A 19,157-nucleotide genomic window follows, 5' to 3' on the forward strand; every position below is an offset into this window, starting at 1 on the left:
CTATCAGTCTTTACAAGACTGTCGGCTCTGTCTACCCCGCAAGGTTTATAGACGTGATTATATGTATGTATGTATATGTGGGTTTAGCTATAGACACGAGATCCAGCAAGTAACAGTAGTAGATAGAGTTCTCCTTAACTTAAAGAGGTTAAAGTAGACCAAAGGCGAAGGTCGGGGCTTATTTACGGCTCAGACTTAAACTCAGCCGGGGCCGGTCGCTAGTATATCTACATCCACACAAAAAAGATTTGTAATTTTGTATATTTGTAATGAACACCCTAAAACTACTGAACCGATTTTGACGTAATTCGTAAGTGCACAAAGCTGGTTTAATGTAAAATTGATAGTCCGCTGCCATAGTAAGCTAACCTCAATATGATGTCACATCACCGCATACATATTTCACACTACGCAAAACACAATAAAAGCATCTCCTTCTCCCCCCCGCACCTCTTCACTCCTCCCCACTCTGCCGTGCTGCATTGCGTTACATTTTGTTTATAAAACATACTAGCGCCCATACCCGGCTTGGCACGGGTAGCATTTATACATACATATAAACCTTTCTTCTATCATTAAGCATTCTTCATTCTATCATTAAGCCAAATAGCTGAACGTGGCCATTCAGTCTTTTCAAGATTGTTGGCTCTGTCTACCCCGCAGGGGATATAGACGTGACCATGTGTGTGTGTGTATGTGTGTAAACCTTTCTCTTGAATCACTATATCTATTCAAATTAAAAAAAATCGAATTCAAAAAATTCAAAATATTTATTCATTATAATAGGATACTACATACCGCTTAATTAATTGTCAAAACGTTTGGTTTGACAGAATAAGGAAACGCTTTTTAATGATGAAATAATTTGGTTGGTTTAAAGGAAATGCTAAAAATTACTGTAAGAACAGATTATATATAAATCCGCCGGCATTTTATCACATTTTCCGCACTTCAAATTAGACCTCTTACCAAGGCGAATCGAGATGATCCGATTTCACTCCCTTATAAACACTTAACAATGCTGTAGGTAGCTATCATGCCTCATTGATTATCAATAGGCGACTAAAACACCCAAAATAATCCCTAACATAACGAAATAAAGTCTATTTTTATACGGTTTGGTAGAATTTGTTGTATTTTAGTAGTAATTGTTTATTGTATAGCGCCACCCGCGGCGTTTGTTTGAAGATTCCCGCGTTTTTTCTCTTGTCTATGGCTTTGTTTGTTTTTTTCTGAATGGCACAGGAGTGCGGCTAAATACCGAATATAATGAGTGTAAAAATTGGATAACGTATTATTCCATCATGGCTGTTTATTTTATTTATGCTTGGCATGAAAAGAAATTGTATGTAATTGTTACAATAGATTTAGTTTTTTAGATGGACGCTGAGATTTTGCTATTTTTTCGTTGATAGCGAGAGTTTAGCTTAAGTATTTTTTTAATAATTAGATATATAACCAGCTGAAGCGGTACAAGAAGAAGCTGCGTGATACGGAGATGAAAATACTTAGATGAATAAGAAGAGTTCCACGGAGCGACCGCGTGATAAAATCCCGTATTCGCGCCAGACAGCAGATAACATACTAAGTGGAGAAAGAAAAGTCGGAAGGCAGAACTCGTGCCTCGAAACGCTACAGTGAAAAATGCAACCAGGAACCGAGGGGAGAGAGAGACCAGATATAGACAGAAAACAAAAGTATTATTAACAGATTACTTCTATTTAGAGAATACAGACTCTAATTCAACATATCCGATTTGGAGGAAAAGAGAACTTAATTTCAACCGATTTCAAAAAAAGGAGGAATTTTCAATTCGTCCGTATTTTTTTTAAACCATCTTGGACGAGTTACTAAGAAAACTCATAAAATGCCTTATCATGAGGGGTTTATACCAAAATGCGAAATGCAAAATCACCTAGCTTCATAAACTTTTAAATTGTAACAAAATGAAAGACTGTTACCGCCATCTATTGGGTGGTAGTATAAATTAAGTATTAAAAATTTTATCAAACGCCATCTCTATTAAAATATTGAAATCATAAAGTCTCAAATGTAAATTCTTAGAAGTTTACTTTTAACTTTACTAAAAAGTAAAACAATGAACAAAATAACACAAAATTTTCCGCTAGATGACTCTCAAAACTTTTGTGTTTATATTTTTATTTACTAGATGGCGTTTCAGATAATTAACTAGCGAACTGAAAATGGGGTAACTAAATAAGATGTAAAAAAATCTATTTATTTGTAATTAATGTACACGATTGTAAATTTGCTTTACAATAACTCACCACAAGGTGCAATACAGAGTTATTGTATTGTATTGTACAGTAAAATATCTCGACGACTATTTTTATCTTTCGTATAAATTATAAACAAACAACAAACATTTACAAATATTTATTTCAACATTTCGAAACCCTTAGAATTATAACAACAACACTGGAAAAAATAGAAAGTACGATTTAGCTTCGCTCATAATTCAGACTTGTCTTTGCCCATTCTTCTCATGGACACATCCATTTTTAAACTAGAAGGTAACCAAGTATCTTCTATAATTCTTTGCTCTATTATTCTCCTGTAGACATGGGCGGAGACCCGAGGTGAACGCTTTCTCTTTGGCGAGTCGAAGTCCACTTCGTAAAGGCCGAATCGTTCACTGGGAATAAAAAGTAGAATCATACATACATTTAATCCCTTATACGGGGTAGACAGAGCCAACAGTCTCGAAACTGAAAGGCCACGTTCAGCTGTTCAAATAGTTACAGGTTATTGTTATACAGAAGATTCTTAAGTTTATTATCCTTTCCCTTGATTTACTTTTACAAACTGCATGGGAAACATGGAAGTTTTCTCTAAATGTCCCTTAGTCGCTTTTTACGACATCCATGGGAAGAAGATTGGTCCCTTTGAAGTAGGACTATTTTAAAGTGACAGGAATCAGACGGCGCACCATTAATTTTATTTTGTGCCTACTGCCTACCTATCTAGGTACAAAAATATTCAATAGATAGAACTACCCTGAATGAATGAACAGTTATGAATGTGAATGAAATATTATGAGATCGAATGAGCGGAATGAATAATATGAACGATATGATGGTTTGATCTGAATGAATATGAGCATGTATGTATGAGTCGTATCGAACGAATTAACTGAATGACGGTAACAATATATCACTCAGAATAGAGTTTATCAACAACTACATATTTTGCTTATGACGTTATAAAGGTCTTATTCGCAGTATCCACACATACGCTGTCACAAAAGCGGACCTCGGATTCTTAAGCATAACAAAAAAAATCCTATTGATGAGATGACTTGCCGATAATGAGAGAAAGAGTGATAATGTTGGCTCTAACTACCCCGTATGAGATAAAGATGTAATTATATGTATATGTATGTATGATGAGAGAAAGTTGTGTGTGAAAGAAATATATGAAATCAGAAATGTTTATATGCTAGAAATCGTAATTAAATGAACAGAATAATAACATGAAGAGAGTTATGAATGTGGATGAAGCGAAGGAAGTATGCAGAGATCATGGCAAGTGGAAAGAGGTAGTCTCTGCCTACCCCTCCGGGAAAGAGGCGTGATTTTATGTATGTATGTATGTAAATCGTAATAGCTACCTACAGCATTAATATTAAGTTTTTTTCATGATGTAAAATCGTATAATTTCTGCCTACCTCACGCCAGCCCCCCACTCCACGTTGTCCATCAAGCTCCAAGCAGTGTATCCCCTCACATTGGTACCGTCTTCTAACGCGAACAACAATGCTGTCATGTAACCCCTCAGGTTTTCCACGCGACTGCCGTCTCTCAGTCCGAGGCCAGTAGACCAGCCATGTTCCGTGATGATAATGGGGGGGTAATCGTAGTTCAGGTTTAGGTAGACGCAAGCTTTGTATAGGCCGAATGGGGCACTCTGTAATGTAGAATTAAGATAGACTAGTTTTTTATGTGCAATAAAGTGTTAGGGACAAACAAACTAGTAATGATATTTCGTGTGGTTGCTGGTACTTTAGACTAGGACCATTTATCATCGATCAAGGTAATAACTAACAATAATTCCTCATGGAACAACCATAATCAAAGCTACCGACGACATTACCATCTTCAGGCTTCAGGCTGTCACGAGCCACATCATGAGAGATATGCGCTGATCTCGCGTTAGAAGTCATCAGCGCATACTTTTTAGACTAGGAAATATTTTTTTCATCCCTTTAGTTCAATACTATAAACCGCCTATTTGTTTGGGGGGTTGACTAAACACATTACAGTCGTTAATTAGTCGCTTGAATTTTTCTATAAGTCCTTCGGATATTTTTCGTTTCATAAATAAATCTAAACACTGTCTTGTCCCTGAAGATAGGCACGCACGACGTTTTACCGCGCGAAAACCTGTCCACCCGCTGGTCTATGCTACTTTTGACGTCCTATGAAAATGCTGCAGTGTAGTTTGTTCCGCCGCTTCTTCTACACATGCGCATTGGAAGCGGTAGTAGTTATAATTCGATTTAAGTGACGTGACGTCAATAAGTGATACCTTGTATCCAATTTTGAAAATAAATCTATTCTATTCTACTATGTTCTGTCAAATATTTTGACCTCGTACCAATTTTAGGATCGCTGTTATAGACATATAATCGTGACTATACAGGACAATCGTAAAAAGAATAATGATAAGTAAGTATATACCTTACAACCACAAAACACAAAATACATGTATATTTTTCACAAAACACAAAATATACAAGTACCTTCAACCAAGGAGAAGCACCCTGTGTCCAATTGGCACTCTGAGCGAAATCCACCAGCATATCATCTTCTAACGATGGCGAAGGATACTTTTTAACGCTTGGTTGGGCTTGAACAGTAGTGTAATGGTTCATGCCGAGGAAATCTGCTGATCCTGAAATACTATTTTGATGAAAAAAACGTTTTTGCCCGAATAATCGAGGCTAAAGTTCTACTCTAGGTAGGAACCTTTAACGACTATCAACAAAAATGTGTATAATAAGTGATATAAAATCAGAATTTCATTCATTCATTTTTTTTATAAGCTTTGCTTTGGAAATTTTCTTATTTTGTTTTAGCTTCCGACAGTCTTAAAGTCAATAAATTGTATTTTTACCGTAATGTAATAATTACCGTACACTCTTGTGTAAATTAATGATCTTTATTCATTCGTTCATTCATTTTATTTTTTCTAACCTATCTGGCTATTGACATCATGAAGTAAAGATTAATAAAGTGAGCATGTAAATTACCCTTAAGTAGAGTCTTCTCTTCAGGAGTTAAGCTTGGCAGGCGAGATCTGTGAAAACCCTGTTCTTTACTTCTAGAAGCAACAGCTTCCTTGACTGATGGCGGGAAATCCCCGTCTTTGGACCATATCGGACTCACGTATAGACCAATCTAAATATAAAATGAGTTCGATAAGGAATATTTTTACATGCAAAACTTGCGTCCAATGTATATCATCATAACAATCAGTATAGGTATACTTTACTGGCATAGAATACAAAAAGAGTTGCAGGTGTGCAAATATAAACGAACGGAAAATAAACTTATTGAATGTTTAAGGAATTTATTCACAAATTGTTCAAATATAGTTTAAAAGAACAATAAAAGAAAAGATACTTAATAAAATCCCAAAACTTACAGTAAAATCCCTTGCGATTTCTGCAGCTTTTACATTCTCGGTTTGGTTGTTAATAGGCTCCACCCAGTTAACTGATATCGCTATACCTACTGACCCTGGAATAAAAACATAATATATTAAATATTAAAAAAAATATACAGGGGCTGTACAATTTGTGAATTAAATTTTAGTTTGTAATCATCATTTTTATAAGTATTTTTAGCTTTAGTTTTAATTTGAGCTCATTTTAATTAAGTTTTCTATTTTTAATGATTAAATAATTAAATGTTTTAGATTTTAATTAATTACAAAATTTTATTACATAATATAGATAATTCAATTTATTAATTATGTTTTTTTTTTATATATATATTTTAGGTACTTTCATAACGTATGAATTAAAATCTTACCTTGGTATTTCACCTTATATTCATTTTGATATAACCTATACGCTCTTGCATGGGCGAGCATAACATTTTTTACGCACAAATAGTCTCCAATGCCCTTTGAATTTATTCCTGGTGCAAAACTCCCACTGTACCCATCGATACATACACTATTCGGTTGATTAATCGTTATAAAATACGGGACTTTGTTTGCGAAATTGTCATAAATTATCCTGGCGTAGTCTTCAAACCAATTAATTGACAGTGGATTAGCCCAGCCACCTAGGTCTTGTAAAGATTGTGGAAGGTCGAAGTGGTACAGAGTAACCATAGGCATAATATTGTATTTAATTAATTCGTCAATCAAATCGTTGTAGTATTGTAAACCCTTTTTATTGATTTTATTGGAGAATCCTGAAAATAAAGTTAAAGAATCAAAGATAAAAAGTTGTTAGTGAGGATGACAATGTTGATGAGGACAAAAAAAAAAATATTTAAGACGGCCTTCTTTTATAGTGGTTGCGTTAGTTAGTTCGAAATGGTCAAGTTATAAAATCAAGAATATGTATTCTAAAGTGGGTTGCTATCTATGAATATATACAAATATGAATGAAAATAAAAAAGGGGTCAGCAGTGGGATCAGGAAAAAGACAGCGGTGTGAATAATACAACTATAAAAAACCTGTAGGTAGGACTCTGGTCCAGGCTATAGAAAACCTGTAGAAGTCCACTCCAAGTTCCCTCAACATCTGAACATCTCTTGAGATATGTTGGTAAGAGTCGCACGCCATATCCCCGTCCGGGGTAATCTCGGGGCGACTGTGGACGTATCTGTCCCATATACTTTCACTTTTACCTGAAAATAAAATGTTTTAGAGAATAAATTTTGATATGAAAATCTCATGAAAATCGGGGATAATAGATAGAGTAACAAAGTTGACGTGTTACTTAATACAAATAGCGTTTAACATATTTGCGAATAGTTTCTCAATTAGGCTCTCTCTCATCATGGCGTATTTCAAGTTACATCCTCTGTCATTAAGCTTCAGGGTCTGGGATCCGCTGTATCAATTACACTGAACGATTGTCACATAATGAATGAGTTAAATCATTTATTCAAACTGTTCGTTTGTAAATTCTCCTAATAGGTATTATAAATGTGAAAGTGTGTATCTATTTTTATTACTCTTTCACGTAAAAACTTCTAAATAAATTTTCAAGAAACTTTACAGTGATGAATCTTAGACGAGACGTATGAATAACATAATAGAAGATTAAAATTTATAGAGATTTAACGCGGACAAAGTCGCCGGCAACAGCTAGTTTTTTATATGCATTCATTCGTTCACTCATTCCACTTCCATGATAAATTCAATTTTTTTTTCTTCACTCTTTCATTTCTCCCATATTTCTCACCATTTCTTCCCTTGGTCATGCCTTCACTCGTTCACACCTTCACTCATCCATTCACTTACCATCAGCATCCCACCCCCCTTCCACTTGATAGGCCGCCGAAGCCGTGCCAAATAGGAAGTCATCTTTAAATCGACGTTGTTTATTATCAGTCCAACTGTAGGCCCCCGATAAACTGAAATAAAAATATTACAACATAAAATCATTAAAAATGGATCTTACCTTAGTAGATAAGATCCATTTTTAATGATTTTAACTGTAAAAAGATTTACTATGTTTTATTATTTGACTATAATATCATCTGTGTATATAACTAACGAAAAGACTTCCTCTCCGAACCATTCGTCGAAACAAATAGACTTCTACATTTTTGGCGACGAATCGTTCAAATATATAAATTCCTCCTGTTCAGTCTCCTGATCGCGAACAAATGACCATCGAAGAAAATTACTCAGTTAATATTTTAAATAAAGTATTATTTATGAAACGTGGTAAAGGCGCCGCTAAGTTTATTTAAAGTCGCTGTCGCTGACTGCGGAATTCCATCCATCCCCACAGGGTAGGTAACTATCAGGTACCTGCGCTATCTACTATCATACCTATATATTTACTAGCTTCCGTCCACGGCTTCGCTACTCCATTAATTTTTAAAAAGTAGTAAGCAATTACATTCTGTCAAAATCAGTGTAAATAATGGTTTTATAGTTTATTCTTATTAGTTAGGTATGTAAGTAACATATAAAAGTACAAAAAGTTTTAAGGATATGGACGGATTAATGCAACTAAGTGTTACCTACCTTATCTTAATAAATTACATAGTTATTACATCACCATTATTTTAATTTGTTATCATTTTATGTAGGTACCGAGGTAACTACTTCCTTTATTTTTACATTTCATATTTCAAAAAATATTTTGGTTGTAAAAAAGTAAACAATTTAAGTGTTTTAGATAACTCTATTTCGTCTTTATGTGTATTGCTGAATTTATGTTATAAAATTAACTTACCTTATTATTATGAATAAATATTGAAACATTATAACAGAACTGAAATAAGACTGGAAACACATGGGCAGTCATGAATTGTGAAATGATTACAATTAATTTATCATTATCTTGTATTGATAATGATAAAATAACTTTAAGGCCCTTTTCCCACGTAAAGACAAACGTGCAACAAGTTCATTTAGATTTAATTTTGTATTTGCAAAATCATTTTCATTATTTGAAAATGATTTCGTAGGTAAGTATAAAGTATTCTATGTTCGTAGGTATTTGAGTCATGACTATCTTAGCTTAGCTTAAGTACATTTTACTCTTGTATTACACGCAAAAGTTTTTTTTATGTAATTAATTGATGCAACATGTTTCGAAGAGAATATTGTATCATGTGAGTGTAGGCTTATTTGTTCTTTAGGTTGGCTATTCTGCTTGCAGAAAATTTGCGGAAGGAAGATTGACATGATTTATGATTGTCACTGTCATGTCACCTAACTGTCATCCTGACAGCCCAGTTCAATAAATAAAATGAACGCACCAGTGTAAACGGGCGGAACGCTCGTTCATTTTAATGTTTCAAAATAAATGAGTAAAGATAATCTTCTGAAAATAGTGTGATATTTAGCCTCTTAACATAAAATAATTAAAAGTTTCTCTCGTATCCTAATTTTTATGTGAATATAAGCGAAAATGCATCGACGCAGGGGTCCTAACTTTACATATGTCAGTAGCTGCGTTAAATACATGATATTCGTTTTGAATTTCATATTCTGGGTGAGTATTACCTTTGTTTGCGCAAATTATTCAACTATCTAACTGAAAGTTATGTGAACGATTACGAAAGTCGCTGGAAAGTTGTTTAAAAAGTGTAATGCCCGTCCATTGTGTGATTCATGCTATTGATATTGTGGTGTGGGAACGAAGCTCGTATGGTCGGTAACGTCGCTGGTGTTTCCGCTTGTGATTATGATTACCGCCACAACAATGGTTTGACATTGTGAATTTAGCTATGTACATACATACATTATTGTTTTCCTTTGTCTGGTACTAGTGTATATGTATGTACATCATATATGACCAACATACCGTCTACCGGCGTTGCTAGAGTTATATGATACAATATCTTTAAATTACAAGAGAAAAAGCTTTCCAGGTCAAAGTCCATATTATTTAATAAAAAAAAACATCTTTAAAAATACGTCTTTACCAGTTAAAATTTGATCATAGCATTGAAATTGCCATATTTAAGCCTAAAATTCCTTACTAATTGTCTCATAACTGAGTCATACCAGTGTGTACAATAACTTCAATTAGTATGTGTCACACCCTTAACACTGTGGAATAAAAATACCTACTTATATTTTGAATGTGCAAGTCTGGTAAATGGCCCCCCCATTTACCAGACTGTTTGTATGAAATATCTATATAAATTCTACCCATGCAAAGCCAGGGTGTGTCGCCAGTAAATCTATATAGCTATTATTTATATATATATATATGTATGTTGTATACAACAGATCTGTTACTGACTGACTAACTGTGCTCTTAACACAGCCCAAACCAAGGGGGTGATGGCCTAGTAACCTATCACTATACATACATACATAAAATCACGCCTCTTTCCTGGAGGGGTAGGCAGAGACTACCTCCTTCCACTTGCCTCAATCTCTGCATACTTCCTTCACATGTCACTATACGCACCTCAATTCCATCACTAAGCCTTACAGCTGAGTGTTGCTTTCCAGTCTCTACAAGATTGCTGACTCTGTCTGAAAAGACGTGATTGTAGTACGTATCATTTTGTTTTCACAGTTATTGGGCGGATTGCTTGTTGGAGTCGGATTGTATGCATTTATCGACAAATGGCAGGCCACGGGATTGATCAAGGTAAAAATAATTGTTTAAGTTTGGCGTGTGGTTCCCGGCACCAATACTAAAAAGAATAGGACCACTCCATCTCTTTCCCATGGATGTCGTAAAAGGCGACTAAAGGGTAGGCTTACAAACTTGGGATTCTTTTTTAGGCGATGGGCTAGCAACCTGTCACTATTTGAATCTCAATTCTATCATTAAGCCAAATAGCTGAATGTGGCCATTCAGTCTTTTCAAGACTGTTGGCTCTGTCTGCCCCACAAGGTATATAGACGTGACTATTTGTATGTATGTAGCTATACTTTCGCATTTGGCTAGCCTGTAATGACAGTGTCAGAATGATAAATAAACAATATAAAAACAGTTACCATACTATGTATGTATAAGTTTGGAATAAGTGCAAGTCTGTGCTGTGTGGTTTCCGGCACGAATATAAAAAAAAAAGGATAGGATAATTCCATCTCTTTCTCAATGACATCATAAAACGCAACTTATAAACATGATAGGCTTGGCTTATAAACATAACCATTGTAACATTCTATGAATCAAGCAAGATCAAAGAAAAGTTTAATACACATGTATTATTTATAAATAGTAGAAAATATCATTAAAAATTTTTCAATAATTTACAATAACTACATGTAGCAGCACACCCAAAAAATATTGTTGAAATGAATATATCTATGTAATTTTGTTTATTGTGTTTATCATTCTCGATGTTTTCTGTGTACATAAATAAGTAAATTAATAAATACATCTATGTAAAAAATCGTCCCTTACTGAGTGAGTGTGACTGACTGGTAGGCAAACCCCTTGGTTTAGACCGAAATTCAGCATGCAGATGCCATATATTTACTAGGGGTGTACAAAGAAAAGATTTGGCCATGGATCCTGGATTGGGTTTTTTTTTAAGTTTTTACACAAAACGGTGCCCCGCCTGAACTGGCAACCTTTGCAATAATATACATAACTTAATTATATGTATGTATTTATGTTGGTATAATAGAATAGATTTATTTTCAAAAATTGGATACAGCGTATCACTTAATGACGTCACATAACTTAAATCTAATTATAACTACTACCGCTTCCAAAGCGCATGTGTAGAAGGAGCGGCGGAACAAACTACACTGCAGCATTTTCATCGGACGTCAATTTAATCGAATAACCTCTCTTATAATTCCAGTTGGACACGATCTACGACCTCATGCTGAACATCAGTCTGCTGATAGCGCTTCTCGGTGGCGTTGTGTTCATAGTGAGTTTCGCCGGGTGCCTCGGGGCGCTACGCGAGAACACATGCCTTCTGAAATTCGTGAGTAATTTATATATCCAAACTTATGTTATAAATGTGAAAGTAAGTTTATAACATTAAATCACGTCTACATCCCCTGCGGGGTAGACAGAGCAAACAGTCATTAAAAGCCTGAAAGGCCAGCTCCATGCTAGAATTGTGATTGAAATAGTGACAGGTTGCTAGCCCATTGTCTAAAAGTACCCACGTTTAAAAGCCTTTCCCTTAGTCGCCTTTTTTTATTCATGCCGGGAACAACACAGTTTTACCTGGTTTGAACCCTGGGTTTACTCACAAACACGTACAAGGCATATACATATTTCATTTAATCTCACTCTCATTCAGGTTGAACGAAGTGATAGATAAAGAAAGATGATCTGACATGTCAAAATTAGTAGTAATATACATACATACATATGGTCACGTCTATTTCCCTTGCGGGGTGGACAGAGCCAACAGTCTTGAAAAGACTGAATGGCCACATTCAGCTATTTGGCTTAATGATAGAATTGAGATTCAAATAGTGACAGGTTGCTAGTCCATCGCCTAAAAAAAGAATCCCAAGTTTGTAAGCCCATCCCTTAGTCGCCTTTTACGACATCCATGGGAAAGAGATGGAGTGATCTTATTCTTTTTTGTATTGTTACCGGGAACCACACGGTACCTTTCATTACGGTTCATTTAATCTCACTCTCATTCAGGTTAAACGAAGTGATAGTAAGAGAAAGATGATCTGACAAGTCAAAATTTGTAGTAACATAACACAGCATGAAAATTTTGACGGCCTCTGTGGCGCAGCGGTAGTGCGCTTGTCTGTGTCACCGGAGGTCCCGGGTTCGATTCCCGGCCAGGGCATGATGAGAAACGAACTTTCTCTGATTGGCCTGGGTCTTGGATGTTTATCTATATACATACGTATTTATTATAAAATATAGTATCGTTGTGTTAGTATCTCGTAACACAAGTTTCGAACTTACTTCGAGGCTAACTCAATCTGGGTAATTTGTCCCGTATATATTTATTTATTAAAAAAAAAAAAAAACATCGATTGTTCAAATTCTTCTTCTCATTGCAGTACTCTCTCTGCCTCTTAATACTGTTCCTGGTGGAGATGGGTGGGGCCGTATGCGGGTTCGTGTTTCCACGTTCACTTCACGGGTTGCTCGAGCAGAGCTTCACCGAGCGTGTGGTGCATGCGTACAGAGACGATCCGGACTTGCAGAATTTCATTGATTTCGCTCAGAGTGATGTGAGTATTGTACGGTTCTCGGTATCTCTGTTGGCATAAAATTTTGTGTCATAATTTTTTTTTAAATGGTTACGTGTACCTTTGTTTAGCTTAATAATTGTTATGTATAATGTTATTTGGCATAACTTTTTTTTTAGGCATATTTCCTAACCTAACCTGGGCAAAAGAAATTAGTCTTAAACTATATTTATGCCTATTAAAATAGTATGCCAAAACCAATTATGCCAAAAAAACTATTATGACAAAAAATAGTATGTGTAACTCGTTATGCCAAACTGAAATAGGACAAAAAAAATTTGTGCAATAAAAGGGATCCCGTATTGGACCTTTGAAATGAGCCTCTTAGGATGACAAGAAAATGTTTAGATATTATGATAACTCCTTTCTTTAATATGTTTTCTAGGGATGATTACCAAAATTGTGGTTATATCATGAAACGTTTATGCAATACTAACTCTTGCTCAGTCTTTTCAAGACTGTTGGCCCTGTTTACCCCGCAAGGGATATAGACGTGACTATATGTATGTATGCATGTACAAAAATAAAAATTACAGCTGCCTTCAGAAAGTTCTTCATGCATGCATGCATGCCTATTAAAATAACACTCACCCTTGACCATTATTCTCATTTTCAGTTCCACTGCTGCGGCCTCACCTCGGCTGGCTATATGGACTGGTCCAAGAACGAGTACTTCAACTGTTCCTCGCCATCAGTGGAGCGCTGCGGAGTGCCCTTCTCTTGTTGCATAAACGCGACTGACATATCATCCGGCCTCGTCAATATTATGTGCGGCTACGGAGTGCAGAACTTCCCAGTAAGTGTACTATTATTATTATTACATACATATGATCACGTCTATATCCCTTGCGGGGTAGACAGAGCCAACAGTCTTGAAAAGACTGAATGGCCACGTTCAGCTATTTGGCTTAATGATAGAACCGAGATTCAAATAGTAACAGGTTGCTAGCCCATCGCCTAAAATAGGAATCCTAAGTTTATAAGCCTATCCCTTAGTCGCCTTTTACGACATCCATGGGAAAGAGATGGAGTGGTCCTATTCTTTTTTGTAATAGTGCCGGGAACCACACGGCACTTATTATTATTATTTATTATTAAACTTAGATATTTTTACATTTCATACATTTAACTGCTACAGTGTAACAAAATAATATGTAGGTTTGAACGTACACTGGCACTCATCGTTGTACATCCATAAAATGTAGGTAGTTTTACAAATGGCTATGGCCAACTAGATGGCGGTAGTGAGCTGTTTTTAAAACTACCCTCAATATTTGTTCAGGGTTTAGGGAGCTTACTCACCCTTAATATTTGGTGTGAAAGTGGAAAAATGCTAAAGTTAAGTTCATCAAGTTAAAAACTTAGCATCATAGATGGCGCTAGTGAGCTGTGGTTAGTGCTATTTCAAGTGTGGGGGTAAGAGTGGTGAACACACCAAAGTTTAATCCATCCACACTAATAATAAAGAGGAAAGATTTGTATTTTTGTATGTTTGTGTGGAATAAACTCAAAAACTACGGGTCCGATTTTGATAAAATTTGGCACAGATATAGAATAGACCTTCAAAAGTGACATAGGCATAAATTTGTTTTGAAATAAATTTATTTCAAAACATAAAACACAAAAATATGTCCACCCGTGCGAAGCCGGGGCGGGCCGCTAGTATTAATTAAAGCAATTATTATAAAAAAAAAAGTTTTACTTAATATGGTTATCAGAAGTACCGTGTGGTTCCCGGGTGCAGTGTGGTTCTCGGCACCAATAAAAAAAGAATAGGACTACTTCATCTCTTTCCCATGGATGTCGTAAAAGGCGACTAAGGGATTGGCTTATAAATTTGTGATTCTTCTTTTAGCCGACGGACTAGCAACATGTCACTATTTGAATCTCAATTCTATCATAAAGCCAAACAGCTGAATGTGGTTTTTCACTCTTTTCAAGACTGTTGGCTCTGTCTACCCCGCAAGGGATATAGACGTGATTATATGTTTGTATGTATGTACGAGTATATACATATATATAATGCCAACAGTCTCGAAAAGACTGTTAGGTCACGTTCAGCTGTTGCTGGCTCAATGATTCAAATAGTGACAAGTTAATAGCCAAAAAGAAGTATCTACCACCACCACCACACGGCACGGTTACATCGAAAAATGGCGCCTATTTCGTAAATTCTTACACAAAATCTTCAATCTCCAGGTGGCCGAGGCCAGCAAGCGGGTGTGGACGAGCGGCTGTATAGAAATAGTGCGGCTGTGGGCTGAACGCAACCTCTACACCATCGCGTCCGTGGCCCTGGGCGTGGCGCTGTCGCAGCTGTTCGTCATCTACCTCGCCAAGACGCTCGAGGGGCAGATCGAGCTGCAGAAGGCTAGGTGATTGTCTGATGGGGATTGGTTCGCCTTAATGCGCTTGTATTGGCTTAGGGGACTTGTAAAATTGAAGGACTTTTGCTGTCTTAAATGACTGGTATCGCTTTAAAAGTCATGAATCGCCTTAAAGGTCATGTATCGCCTTAAATGACTTGTATTGCCTTAAATGAGTTGTATTGCCTTAAATGACTTGTATTGTCTTAAATGACGTGTATACAATTCTAGATGGCAAACATGAAGCCTTAAAGGTCATGTATAGCCTTAAATAATTTGTATTGTCTTAAATGAATTTTATCACTTTTTGAAGACTAGTATCACCTTAAATGACATGTGTCATCTTAAATGACTTGTATCATCTTAAATGACATGTATACAATTTCAGATGGCAAACATGAAACAGGGGTTCGGCAAGCGCCTACCGCGACGAGTGTCGCCGGGCGCTGCTGTAGCACACGACGCGCGACACATCGCGTGCAACATGTGTCCCGGACGGACACGACAGGCAACTTCACATGTAAGACGATTTTGTGGCGGTCTGGTTTGAATACGGCGTATTGAATCTTACGTGTTTCTAAAAAATACATGGATATGATTTAAAAAAGGAATTAACAATTTTTTTTCAGCGAATAATTCCTTATTATGTTTTCGAAGTAACGACACGTGACACGAGAATGGACACGACAGGCAACAAAAATGACTTCAGAAATAATCGCATTTTAAGCAATTAATATTTAATTACAAGTGGACTAGTGCTAGTCGTCTCTTTTATTAGAGTAAACAAAAAAAAATTTAGCGTGTGAAACTTTTGTAAATAGCAAAGTCAACTTTATTATTCGTGAGATATTCTATATTTAAAAAAAAATTTTTTGGATTTTGGAAAAAAACTTCAAACTAAGTTATGTGTAATTAATTTCAAAATTATAAATAAATTTAATATCTTATAGAATTAATCGTAAATTTTAAATTTTCGAAAAAATATATAAAAATACGTTTTTAATTCAAATATTATATTATGCTGTGTTTTAACCAGACTGACCAAAAAGTGAGAGTATTATAATGTGCCATTCTATCGAGTGAAGTGAAGTGAAGACTGAACGATGCCAGTGTTTTACTAAGACTTAACGGACATTTGAAATAAATTGTAAGTCAGTAACATTTCATAGACTTGTGAGTCTTTTCCAGCAAGATAAATTATTATTTGTATATTATCACGTCTATATCCCGTACGAGGTAGTAAGACCCAACAGTCTTGAAGAAACTGAAAGACAACATTCAGCTGTCGGCTTAAAGCATGGAATTGAGATTCAAATAGTGACAGGTTTCAAGAAAGATATCCATGGAAAAGATATGAAATGGTTCTGTAGAAACCAAAACAGCTCTTCCCGAGCTGTAACTCAAAATATATTAAATTAATTAAGATATTTAGAGTTGTTAATGTAAAATTCTCGTTAGGAAATGTAATTTCATTTTTTCTTGAAGTTGTTCTAGTATTGTTTTAATATTATTTTGTATTTGCCTTTGTCTCAATGCATTTGTTATGGTATAGAAAAATGCATTTTTTAAAACCTTTGTATAATATGTTTAAGTAATTTTCCTTAAAAATATGGAATTTTGACTTGGTATTTCTTATATCTTTTATATTTTTTTTATAGTTGACGTACAGTTGTCTGCAGTAAAACTTGACCCCTACAGTAGGAGTCATGTTCTTTGTAGGCGATTGTACATTTTATAGAGGTCAATTTTGCTAAAGAAAATGAGATATATGGACTTGATATACAAGTTTTCAAACATTTTAACTTTAGTTTGTATTTAAAAATTACACATTCAATTTAGATGTAATTTTGTCAGAGAATCGTTATGGATAGGTATATGTGTAAATATTTTCTCATCGTTAGAATAAGTTTGTATAGTTGCCATTTTGGATATTATGAAGGGTACGTGAAAATTTGGTACAGTCAAAAACATAAATAGATTTCAACAGTACTATTTCCCCCGATCCAAAAAAATTTTTGTATTAAAAAAACGAATGCTTAAAAGTTCACCAATATTTACATTAATATAACGACGTCTATACTATATCCTTCGTAGGGTAGACAGAGCCGACAGTCTTGAAAAGACTTGTTTTTTTTATTATTATTTTATTTTACAATTGTTATTCCATTTCAAATATTTTTTTTTGTATCTGTATACAGCTCTGTTGACTGTACCTACATATATTTTAAGAGATGGTTTTGGTAAGCGAAAATCAGTCTCTAAAATATTTATACTTATTTTGAGTGGGCCCTAATGTAAGCACGTTGTAGTTCAACTAAAATTATCTCTTCCGTTTACAGTATTTTTACCCAACTACTAAAGATATATTTCGTCAGTTCATGTATTATGATTAAGTATGCAGTCGAAAAAAAATGTTACTTTTGCCAAATTGACTGATTATTATTTTGTATATTTCAATGTTGTGTTAGTCAAAATATTTATGCCAATTTTGTATTGCCAAATCTGACAATTATGGCGGACTCAGGGCTCATCTGGTAGAGGGGGTCGTAATTGGGTCTAACGCCAGGAGAAAGATGACTTTAATAATTTTTTGATGAACAAATGAACGAAATCTCCAACTAAAATGTAATTTTCAATATGACCGCATTCGTACGAGCGTTTTTTTAAACTTTGTGACGTCATGCCCCACGTTGGGCGCCAATGTGACATTTTAAATAATAGGTCGCAGGTAAGTCGCGTGCAAAGACAATTTAAAGACGTGACGTCTCGAGAGATGGACAGTGATACAAGTGACAAAACATAGAGGTGAAAAAGAGAAAGACAAGGCACAAGTTACAAAAAACCTTCGTGTTAATACGGTTCAATAGTAGAATTTTGATTATTTGTGATTGAACTCTAGAATTAAGTATTTGCTCTTAAATTGACAAAGAAAAAAAATTGTTATTTTTTTTTCTTTAGTGTAATGAAAAAAGGATCTCTAAGAGACTTGTATCTTAAATGTAAATGTATGAAAATAATATTCTTTTACAATCTGTATGACTACGATTATACTTGAGGTATAGAAAGTAAAAAAATTGTAATCGGCTAACATTTTGTTTTATTGTACTTTTGCTTTTGCGTATTTCGAGAAAGAAACAGCGAAGGAAGTATGCAGAGATCGTGGCAAGTGGAAAGAGGTAGTCTCTGCCTACCCAGGTAACTCGCGCCATCTATTGAAATATATATGAACTAGTCACCATTTTTTAGAATGCGCTTGTCGAATTAACCACGATTTTGTTTGTAATTGTTAGTAATGTTTTAATTACTACGGTAGCTGTGCAACCTCGCCTTCATTGGTGTATCGAAGGTGGCCCATGTAACTCCTAAACCATGTCTACTAGTTTTTTAAAACAGTTTTTAAGTAACGCCATCTATTGACATTTATGGGGATTAATTAGCATTAATAGGTTCTGAGTGCTTTTGGTTAAACATACCGAAAAATGTATCTACTTCGTGGCCCATTTTTGGTCGAGATTAATTGTGATTATCTGTAGTAGTACACTTTTCTTTTCTTGGTATCTACGACGGCTTCAGTAGCGGTGAACCCGAGGGGCAGAATGAGTTACGTTCATTACAGCCCTTTCCAAATAATGCATCTTGTTATAATAGTGTTTTTTCCTCGATGGTTTTGATGTAAATCTTTTCTTGCTAGATGGCGCTTGTTTCAAAATTAATTGAAGAAACGCACGCCATCTATTGAAATTTATATGAAACTTTATAGTTTTGGTCAACATACCAAAATATAAAAGTACCCTCCGGCACGTTGATTTGTTTTGAATAAGTAGATTCACGTGGATTTATACAACTTATACTAAACTAATTAGAATTCTTCTTGATCCCTATCGTCGTTTTGAAGACGGTTTGCAGAATTTTGT

General features: G+C 35.2%; 2 protein-coding genes across 3 annotated transcripts; one reads left to right on the forward strand and one right to left on the reverse strand.

Moving 5' to 3' along the window:
- Positions 1-2,381: 2,381 nt before the first annotated feature.
- Positions 2,382-8,595, reverse strand: LOC106133024 (myrosinase 1). The gene is made up of 9 exons (XM_060951053.1): positions 8,454-8,595; positions 7,508-7,620; positions 6,715-6,888; positions 6,057-6,446; positions 5,668-5,762; positions 5,273-5,420; positions 4,763-4,914; positions 3,689-3,927; positions 2,382-2,656 (listed from the first exon to the last, which is right to left on the reverse strand). Exons 1-9 carry the CDS (start codon positions 8,513-8,515, stop codon positions 2,473-2,475), a joined length of 1,557 nt encoding a protein of 518 aa, XP_060807036.1. The 5' UTR covers positions 8,516-8,595; the 3' UTR covers positions 2,382-2,472.
- Positions 8,596-8,941: 346 nt separating this feature from the next.
- Positions 8,942-15,846, forward strand: LOC106133057 (tetraspanin-33). 2 transcript variants are annotated; one of them, XM_060950943.1, is made up of 7 exons: positions 8,942-9,218; positions 10,257-10,331; positions 11,503-11,631; positions 12,686-12,859; positions 13,494-13,673; positions 15,077-15,252; positions 15,632-15,846. In XM_060950943.1, exons 1-7 carry the CDS (start codon positions 9,135-9,137, stop codon positions 15,642-15,644), a joined length of 831 nt encoding a protein of 276 aa, XP_060806926.1. In that variant the 5' UTR covers positions 8,942-9,134; the 3' UTR covers positions 15,645-15,846. The 2 variants fall into 2 exon arrangements, with proteins under 2 accessions (XP_060806926.1, XP_060806927.1); XM_060950944.1 differs by lacking the exon at positions 15,632-15,846 and adding an exon at positions 15,475-15,502.
- The last annotated feature ends 3,311 nt before the right edge of the window (positions 15,847-19,157 follow it).

This window comes from Amyelois transitella, chromosome 23 (genome assembly GCF_032362555.1).
Source record: "Amyelois transitella isolate CPQ chromosome 23, ilAmyTran1.1, whole genome shotgun sequence".
Taxonomy (NCBI): domain Eukaryota; kingdom Metazoa; phylum Arthropoda; class Insecta; order Lepidoptera; family Pyralidae; genus Amyelois; species Amyelois transitella.

Coding starts and splice junctions, on each gene's coding strand:
- LOC106133024 (XM_060951053.1), bottom strand. CDS start 8,515: ATGTGTTTCCAGTCTTATTTCAGTTCTGTTATAATGTTTCAATATTTA. Junction 4,915..5,272: donor AGAGAAGACTCTACTTAAGG/GTAATTTACATG, acceptor ATAGTATTTCAG/GATCAGCAGATTTCCTCGGC. Junction 2,657..3,688: donor GAGTGGGGGGCTGGCGTGAG/GTAGGCAGAAAT, acceptor TTTTATTCCCAG/TGAACGATTCGGCCTTTACG.
- LOC106133057 (XM_060950943.1), top strand. CDS start 9,135: ATGCATCGACGCAGGGGTCCTAACTTTACATATGTCAGTAGCTGCGTT. Junction 11,632..12,685: donor ACACATGCCTTCTGAAATTC/GTGAGTAATTTA, acceptor TTCTCATTGCAG/TACTCTCTCTGCCTCTTAAT. Junction 13,674..15,076: donor ACGGAGTGCAGAACTTCCCA/GTAAGTGTACTA, acceptor TTCAATCTCCAG/GTGGCCGAGGCCAGCAAGCG.